This window comes from Pangasianodon hypophthalmus, chromosome 24 (assembly GCF_027358585.1).
Source record: "Pangasianodon hypophthalmus isolate fPanHyp1 chromosome 24, fPanHyp1.pri, whole genome shotgun sequence".
In the NCBI taxonomy this organism is placed as follows: Eukaryota; Metazoa; Chordata; class Actinopteri; order Siluriformes; family Pangasiidae; genus Pangasianodon; species Pangasianodon hypophthalmus.
In genome coordinates, this window is record NC_069733.1 from 14,386,367 (window position 1) to 14,396,009 (window position 9,643).

Here is a 9,643-nt window from a genome sequence, read left to right on the forward strand (position 1 = left end):
TCACTTGTATCTCTTTCTACAAGAGATTTTGAAATTGTTTATTGACAAAAGCTTTTCTTTTGCACAACCTCACATCACATACATTGTCCAAACTCTTAAAGCATTGAACCATGACAGACTACTTTAGCTTAAATTTTTTTACATTAACAACATCAGCATTAAACACAAATTTGAATTATTGGTTTCAGCATCAAGAACCCCCCGCCCCAAAAAAAAAAAAAATTAATTCAGGTCTTTGAACAGCACTGTCTTTGGTCAATCTCTAGAAGGACAATAATAATTTAAGAAACTTGCACATTCATCACTGGAAAAAAATACATACAAAGCCCTTAATTGTATATGTAAAATATGAACATTGGCCATTTGTACATTAACACATTACTATAAAATGCATGTGAGCTGGTTTCATTGATCAGTGATTTAAGTTAATCTTCATAGAATCGATCATAAATAAGCACAAAAAGATTTCTTAGTATCTACAACAAATCTGTAAACACTAAAACCACAGCCATATTCATGGGATATGTGACATTTCAATACAAAACATGAGTCTCAGGAATCAAAATAGACTTCATTATCATTGCTCAGTAAAGATTCAAAAGGCACAAGCAGAACAACACATGATTCACAAATTCAGTCTTTTCAGCCCTTCTTGGCTCTGAGCTAGTTCAGACTAAAGCAACGTCTATTCAGTCAGCTGTAATGAGCAAGATACAGCTATTAAACCCACCATGGTCTAAAATACGTCATCATATGAACAAGGTGATGTGCTATCACAGATGTTACGTCTATTACGTTAGAAAAAGACAACGCTAATGACACCTGATAAGAAATATGTAAGGAATAAATGTTTTAGGAAAATCAGCCACAGAGGGGGCACTGATTATTCCTCTTCCTCAACCACAGCAAACTGCCAACACTAACAATTTACTATTTAACTAAAAAACTTTATCAGTTTATAGTTACATTTACTGTGGAACGCCTGCGAAATAAGCAAGTCCCTGTTGTAACGTATGTTATAACAGCTGTAAACAGCCTCATTTTTTTCCTCTCTCTGAGTTAACAGGACCAAAAACGCAGCTTATTCTAAGTTACTAGGAAAATGTAAAGCCCTCCATCCTGAAGAATTCTTCGTGTCTAAAAAAAAAAAATTACAGCTTTACCACTGATTGTTACAAAGCGCTGGCACTGGAGACTCATTCCAGAAATGCAAAACAAATCTCCTTACAGAAAACGTCACCATTTCATTAACATGACTATAATTTTTTCTTTGTTTAAATAACATTTTAATCTGCATATAATCAGTCTTAGACTCGTATGGCAGATGCTCCATATAATGTTAGTCATTACTATAGAAACAACAGCGTATTAGATCGAGTGCATTAGTATAAACCTGTGATTTGCTTTGAAGTCTACTGCAAGCTACTGTTATAGAAATTAAGCAACACCTCCTAACCAGTCAGATTCGAGAATTCAAGAGCGCTGTGGTACAAGGAAATTTAAGACAGAATTAAACTGACAGACTGACTATTACTCTGTACATATAGTGTAGAGTCATCTTTTTCCAGTCTGGCTCCTTAACTGTCCAGTGTTTATATGGCTTTGAAACAACAACTAACAGCCAATCGTAGCTCAGGAGGCAGGGATAATCGTCACATGATTTACCAAAATAAGGGTTTAAAAACAAAAAGCAACAACGAAATAGGGAAGTTCCTCGCAAGTCTTCCGTTCTAAGTTTATTGATGAATTACTGGTCCATGGTTTGGGTGTATACTATCACCTAGACTCCTGCACAAATAGGATCAGGTAGAATTACAAAATAAAACAGAGAAATGTTACAACACCAAAACATAATGTTACTTTCCCTATATACAGGAATGGCAGTGAGCTCTGTGCTCAAGTCAGCACAGAAAAAATATATAGTATATATAAAATAAGTACACAAACTTTCCTTTTAAGGGATAAAAACTCAACACAAAGTGGAAAAATAAAATGTCACGGACAGATTTGATGGCAAAGGGGATGGGGGACGCAATAAAGTGCTCGGTCTGTACAAAAAGGTTCACAGTTTGAAAGTGAATTCAACTCTTGGACTGAATAAAACTGCACAGATATAAACGATTAAAAAAACCCGAAGGCTAACAACAGTAATTCATGCCTGTCGCCCTTCGTCTTGCTCTCTCACTGTGCCCTACAGTGCTGTGGCTTAGGCTATAATCATGTCACAGTCGACTCTGAAGCCTCCTTCTCTGACGATGGAGGATGAGAAGTTAAGCACAGTCCTGCTAGATACGATTGATAATCCACAGCATAGAGAATTGGATGTGTTCTCATTCAGCACTAATGAAATTGTGTAGAGCAACGATGAGATTTATGCTGTAATAAAAGAAGCTTCATCAGTCTGTATTCTGATTTGTGCGTGTATCTTGTGTCTTTAGTAAATGCTTTTAGAAATTGTCACTAATTAAATAAAATCCAATTACGAAAAGATTCTTGTTCCCAAAACAGGAAAAAGAAACAAGGCAGTTTAGATATCAAAGGAACTGAGAAGTCTTTCTGTAAAGCCCTGAGAGAAGAGTGTGTGTGTTTGTGTGTGTGAGAGAGAAAGAGAGACAGAGAGAGAAAGAGAGAGAGGCTGTGTCCATCACTTAGCCTTTGGCCATATGGGCAAAGGATGGGCCTCTGTGTTGAAGATGTATGTGTCCAGGTTAATAAGGTCCAAGTTGTCTGAAAACAGCAGGTAGAAGTATTTGAGTGTCTCGCCCAGGAAGAAGCTCTCCATCTTGTCTCGTGGACTGGGAGACTTCGGGTCCCGCACATTATTGATGGAGGTGTAACCACCAGTTTCAACCTAAGAACACAAGCTAGAGTCAGACCTACAGGACAAACTGTACGTGTGTATAGTAAAATATTAAAGCTGACCCCTCAGAGCAGGGGATCTTAAACTTTTTACACACCCCTCTTTTTTTTTTTTTTTCTTTAACCTACAGGGTGTCCATCATTATAGAGTTAATGTATATTTTAATATTTTTTTCAGACATTTTTTACATGATGTACCTGAGCAAGGAAGAATGAATCCAAATCGTTCTACTCATAGGATTTTGTGTATTGAGAAAAATGGTGCTCATATAGAGCAACTTCTGTACATAAAAGCTTTTGTTTTGCCAGTTTCCCCTATGATGCTGGCTGTATGGGACACCTTGTAAATAATGAATATTAATATTAAATGTGTAATAGTATTTTTTTTTTTTTTTTTTTTTTTTTTTTTTTTTTTTTTTAAGTTTTTTAACTTAACAACTTTCCATCCACAGGACTCTTTGTTTTAATGAAATTGCCATTACATTCCTGTTAACATTATATATAAGCATAACTTTGCCACTGGCAAGTTGTGACTTCCACTACTGTTACAAAAGGAAGAAAGAAAAAAAAAAACAATCAGTGGGCTGTAAAAGATCAGATCAATGTTTATGCAAAAGGACACAAGTGCTGAATCAAAGCATCTGAAACATTTCGAGTAGATCCGAGCCAGAGAAACTGGAGCCAGGCTCACACACAGCTCCACGCTCTGGCTGCAAGCCAACACAAGTGTGAAACTTGAGCATATGAGACCTTAATATTCTACTATGTACTCCAAGAAACCAAACAAATACAAAATAAATACATTCAGCTGTTATTTCCTGTCCTACCCTGGTGTATTTATTGAAGTTTTGAAAGATCTCCCAACCCCAGGTCTGGTACTTCTTGTCCTTGGTGAACCGGTACAGGTAGAAGAGGCTTTCCACGGTTTCTGGCCGTAACAGGTTGTGTCTGTCTGCAGGCTGTGGACAACAAATAATAATCAGTTCAGCCTGTCAGCAGCTAACAGCAGCTCTAACACCCACAGATAAAATATATTTCATTTTACAATTACAATCAAATACCCAGAGACAGCTTTGAGTAGAAGGGCACTTTAAAATTAATCCTCATAGATTCTACTATAAATAAGCACAACTGTTCTTATGTCTATAAAAATTATAAACAGTTTAATGGACTATATAAATAAGTGACATTTCAATATGACTTACAAGAACAGACACGGATACTGTTTCATTGCCTATTAAGAATTAAGTAGAAATAAACCCCTACAGTGTGAGAGCTGTGTTTTCAGCCCATGTTGGCTCTGAGCACTGAATTAAACATACACATCATTACAAGTGAGGTCAGTATTCACTTTGTTCTTAAGCCTGGACATCAAAAGTGCTGCAATTGTAATATTGTGGGCTGTATTAAAAATACAGTAAGTAAATTGTTTAAGCAGTAAATCAAGCTCACTTTAACATCCACATCCTGTGTGCTGCCTGCCTCCATGTTGAAGTGCACTATCTCAGGACTCAGGCCTGTCTCCATCTGTGTGTACATCTGGTAGCAGGTCTCCATCAGCTGCCCTGCCAGCTCCATGTGCTCGACTGGCAGGCCGTGGTGCGCCCCCAGGGCCAGCGTGCCAGGCAGGAAGCACACTAAATGATCCTGAGGGAAAGAAGAGAGCAGAGAGCAAGACACAATAAATGCTCTATTTAAGGCAGCTTCTGTGGGAGGCCTCTTTAATCTCCTGTATATCTACTTTTTTCTATTAAATGCAACTGAAATGGGCTACGTACAGAAAGACACCAGAAGCTAATACAAGTCTGACTCATAGGGAACTTCCAAAATTAGAAGCAGAATTAGAAACTTAATTTACATTTCAAGTTCCCTTTAGACAGAGGAGTCCAATTTACCATCTTGGGGCTGAAGCGTCCGTGAGACAGCTCTCCTACAAACGTAAGGCCAAGAGGAGAAGACTTCTTCAGCAGGTTCTTTTTAATCCCCTCCACCGCCTGCATGTAGTCCTCCAACAACCTGGATACATAAACAACAACATAAACACAGCAGCATCTGACAGTTCATTTTCATTTTCAGGAATGTGTCTGTGGTTGCACAGGATGCCAGATACTGAAAAGCCACTGAGGTGCAGACTAAAAATAATACACTCTGGAGCTGTAAAAAAAAAAAAAAAAAAAAAAAATGGGCCAAGGTTATTTTTGCCAAAGGAGTGCTGCAGATCATTCAATGTTAAGACTCAGTTCATGCTAATACACCCGACCACAGCCTCCTGACAGGCTGTCTGTAATGCATGAGTTCATTATTCATTATTTTAAAAACAAATAATAATTAAAGGAAAAGCTATTCCATATTAACTTATGTTGCATCTTGCTTCAGTGTTTATTCATTGCTGAATTAAGAACACTAAATCCCATGCATGTTTTTGCTTGATCCATTTTTAACCCAGAATATATGATTCTAAAATTTTGCAGTATTGGTAGAACTAATTATCCTTCTACTTAAAATTCTAGGTAAATTACAGAGCTGAGACATACACTACAGCTTCTGTCTACATTTGAACTAGAAGAGATGAGTGGCAGCTTCTTTCCCCAAACATTTGGTGTTTACTGTAAAACCCTGCATATACACACATTCCAGTTTGTATAATAGCTGGAACATAGTGGAGAGCTAAACATATTGAGCCATTAAGTCTACTGAGTGAGAACCAATCATCAATGCTGACTGGGTCTGCATGCAAGTTGCTCTGCAAAGCTGTAAAACTACATTGTCTAGCCACACTGAATTCAGCAGTCAGAGACACGTTATATGTGCAAGGTTTGAAAAATAAATAAATAAATAAATAATAAAAAATAAAAAAGCACAACCCTTCCGGAAAATACTGAGGTCCATACAGCAGTGTCCTCATAGCTAGTTGTGGCCATGCTCAAGTCGTATAGTTTGTAACCATGTTCTGTAGTGGTGTGTGAGCTGTAATTAAGGCAGAGTCACTAAACTACACTTGGCTTTAATTTATGCACAAGTGTTGCAACTGGCCTTAAAACAATCAAAGAAAACAAAACTGTCAATCAAGTTCAAGCTGAGCCGAACTTGGGGCAAAGTTCAACACAATGAATGAATATTCATATGCTATGCATGTTTTAATTTCTATTTGCTTTTACATTTTAAAGGATATTTTTACCATGGTATAGTGCTAGCTAAATGTTGTATGGGTATCAAGGCCATAAGTGCTGTTGAGGCGACACTAATGTGATGCAGGGAGGAGCAGATTCAAAAACAGAAAAATTCAGCTGTCAAATAATTCATTTTTAGCAAACTGCACAGGGACCAGTTAGTATGCATTACGTTGTGCACTCATTATATATATATATATAATGTCTACAAATAACACTGCCATGATGTTTCACAAGCCATGTCACTGGCAAGATCAGAATAGCTTAGCCAGGTGAAAAGGCTGTGCAAATGTCGCCCAGTTACAGGGAATGAAAAATGAATGCCCTTACTTTTAACCACATCTGCGCCTGAAGATTAAACCACTCTCACTCACCTAGCTATGAATATTTCAAGTGTTATTCTCACACACACACACACACACACACACACACAGCTCCTCAGGGAAAGTGTTACCCAACAGCACTTGATGCAGCAGGGTAAAGAGGCACCATGCAGTTTAATCACACTCCGAAATGTCGAGAGTTAGAGGAGTGCTGAGCGTATCAAACAGCAAGAGGGAATGAAAGCTGTCAACTCTGTGAGCATGTTGCATAATACAGATTTATGGTACCTGCTGGGAACACACACGCATACACACACGCATACACACACGCATACACACACGCATACACACACGCATACACACACGCATACACACACACGCCCGCACCGGGCTGACTCACTCGGTCTCAATCTTGCCTCCCTGAATCCACTGCTTGAGCAGGTATTCATAGTAGCTGTCAGCTCTGGCACCCAACGTGTACACGCCCAGGTGAGTGAACTGCCCGTTGTTGGTGTTGATGAACATGGGCACCAGGCCATCGTGCTTCCCTTCCAGTTTGTGCACCTGCTTCATTACTTCCATTACTGCATCCTAGACACACAAAGAAAAGAAAGAATGTAAAATACACTTTTTAATACACACACACACACCAACCTCTAAGTGTCTTCCTTGATACTGCATACAAGTACAATCTACAATGTCAGCCTAAACCTAGAAAAAAAAATATGATTAAATCCCACAGTACACAGTACATTTTTTGATATAGTTCTTTAACAAAACACCAAACTAAGGTGAAACCTGGAGTTTACCCGCACGCTTTCTTCCTATACTTGGAAAAAGATGTGTACTGTAGGGGTGGCGATATGACAAATCTATCATCATGATTAATCAAAGGCCTTTCTCCAATACACGATATGCATCACGATACCTAGGTTTGCTAACAAACGGCTAGCAATACAGTAGTCTTGCATTTGAAAAATGTTTAAATAATAATAAATCTGTTGATATTAATAAGTAAATGTACACTCACTGGTCGTTTTAATAGGAATACCTGTACACCTGCTTATTTGTTTGACAGGTACAATGGACACTATGACTGCCCCAGAATTAGCTAAATTTCATCTGTAGTCCCAGGGCAGGAAGCATATAAAATTATAAGTCAATAAACAGACACGAAACATAAAACGTGAACTGTACATCACCACACCTAATGTTGAGTACACTGCGAATAATAATAATAATAATAATAATAATAATAATAATAATAATAATAATAATAATACGATTGCAAGAAAGTTGTACTAAATTAGTTGTTTTGAGAAAAAAAAAAAAAAAAACTAGAAAAACTAGTAGTAATAAATAACATTACATATCTAAGGTACATGAGTGTAGGAAAGGCTACTAGATTGGAAAGTGCTCAGTAATATAATGGGTTGCTAAATTGCAAGGTGTTCAGTGATCACATATTTGGCTTGTCTTTAGAAATATTTTCAGTTGTGACTTAGACTGTGCAAAGTACACCGTTTTCTCTTAGTCAACTTCAACTCAATCCATTTCAATGCATTAACTGACAAATTAAAATGTGATAATTTAGATAAAAGTACATTGTGTTTTAACATGTCAAATACCTTACATAGACCAAGAAATACAGCACCTACACCCCCACCCTATCTAGTTTTGATCTTACTTGCACAATAAAATAACCAGAAGTTTCAGTTGAATGTTGTTTTCTAAACCCAAATTGCATAGGGAACAATGAATTGTTTTGTGTATTAAGAAAGTTTACAAGTTGCTCTGTTAATAACTTTTCTGCTACCTTGGAAACTACTGATAGGATTGAAATAGGCCAGTAGTTGGCAACTGTAGGAATCGAGACTATCAAATTAAGAAAACTAACTGTCTCTACAACCACACAGAGGACAAAGACATTCCTTCACACCCAACGGACCTAAGATGGCTCTGGCCTGTCTAGGCTAAACGACAGGTTGTTAAACATTAAGGGATGATAACGGTCATCGGAACGCAGAAAACCCCCAAAAAAAATGGGTGTAAATTACCCCTCCGTGAAACTGACCTCGAATTGACCACCCTTAACAGATGCCTTTTGTTTGGATTAGGGAACTGGTTGAGATTTATCACACTACACCATACTCAGCTTCAGCTCCAAACTGAATCAGCAGAAGGACTCCAGGCCTAAGACTCCTCCACTTTTTAAGAATGCCCTTTTCTTTCTCTGTATCTGCCTTATTTTATTTCAATATAGTCGTTGAGTTTGTGTTAAATCTGTATGGGGAACATGCATTCCCACAACCTGTATTAAACCAGAGGGCAAGAGTTAACTTACACTTCAGCCACGGTGACTTCTCACATGGTGGGAAGTCCAGTGTTACCTCCAAATCACGTACTCTAACCAGCATTATATTACAACCCCACTATTAATGGAATTGTATAATATTAAGTCTGTTTCTTTCTGTAAACACGCCATTATACCCAGTAGCTAATGGCCATGGCTAATGTATGTCATGTGTGGTATCTGCATGCTTGTCTTCATGTGCTGAAGCTGTTGATGATTTGCAATTCTCAGTACCTCATATCATACATTTATTATAAACATTAAAGGTAAATAAGACCACATCACACGGACATTAAGAAGGGGGCAACCCGGGAGGGGTCGCTTGCAAATTAGCTGGAGGGCCAGCCAAGCCACTCTCCAATCATCTCCAATCATCTCCAAAACGGCCTGCGGTTGGTTGAAGACCTCAAGAGGCTGGCTCATCTAAACTAACATAAAAACCGCATGCCCAAGCAAGTAAAACACAGAGGAACACAGAAACACAGAACGCCTCGACCAAGAAAAGAACCAAGCCAGAGCTGGAGGTGGAGCTGAAGCTGGAACCCGAACAGAGCTAGAACAGCAAGAGAACCTGCCTCAGAAGGTCCCAAGACTGGCAACCTCGAACTTCGCCTGAATCAACCTTTCTCCCAGCCGCTCAGACTCCATCCTCTCTCTCCGGCGACGATCCATAACTCCTCTAACATCCTCCAACTCCGATCCGACTAGAACCTGCTGACCAACACCAACTCCTTCCACTCACCACCTAAGCTAAGCAAGTATTGATACCTTCCAACTTCATTTAAGCTGGTGCAGTAAACCTAAAACCCCTTTTCATCGACTAATGCTGATACAGAATGATGGCTCACTCAGGTCAGGGTCTAGTAAAATTGTCATGCATATGCTTCAGAACTCAACTCACTGGTTATTATCACTGGTTCTTCTCATGTCACATCCCC

At 38.5% G+C, this 9,643-nt stretch overlaps 1 protein-coding gene across 3 annotated transcripts in view; it reads right to left on the bottom strand.

Annotated features, from left to right (window-relative positions):
* Positions 1 to 9,643, bottom strand: part of man1b1b (mannosidase, alpha, class 1B, member 1b) — an 18,098-nt gene continuing 8,455 nt past the window's right edge. For all 3 annotated transcript variants that reach the window (XM_034298992.2, XM_034298991.2, XM_053228842.1), the window contains 5 exons: positions 6,753 to 6,943; positions 4,755 to 4,875; positions 4,312 to 4,506; positions 3,687 to 3,818; positions 1 to 2,851 (listed from right to left, as the gene is read on the bottom strand). In XM_034298992.2, coding sequence (XP_034154883.2) covers positions 2,645 to 2,851; positions 3,687 to 3,818; positions 4,312 to 4,506; positions 4,755 to 4,875; positions 6,753 to 6,943 — 846 coding nt within the window. In that variant the 3' untranslated portion in view covers positions 1 to 2,644. The remainder of the gene's footprint in view (positions 2,852 to 3,686; positions 3,819 to 4,311; positions 4,507 to 4,754; positions 4,876 to 6,752; positions 6,944 to 9,643) is intronic.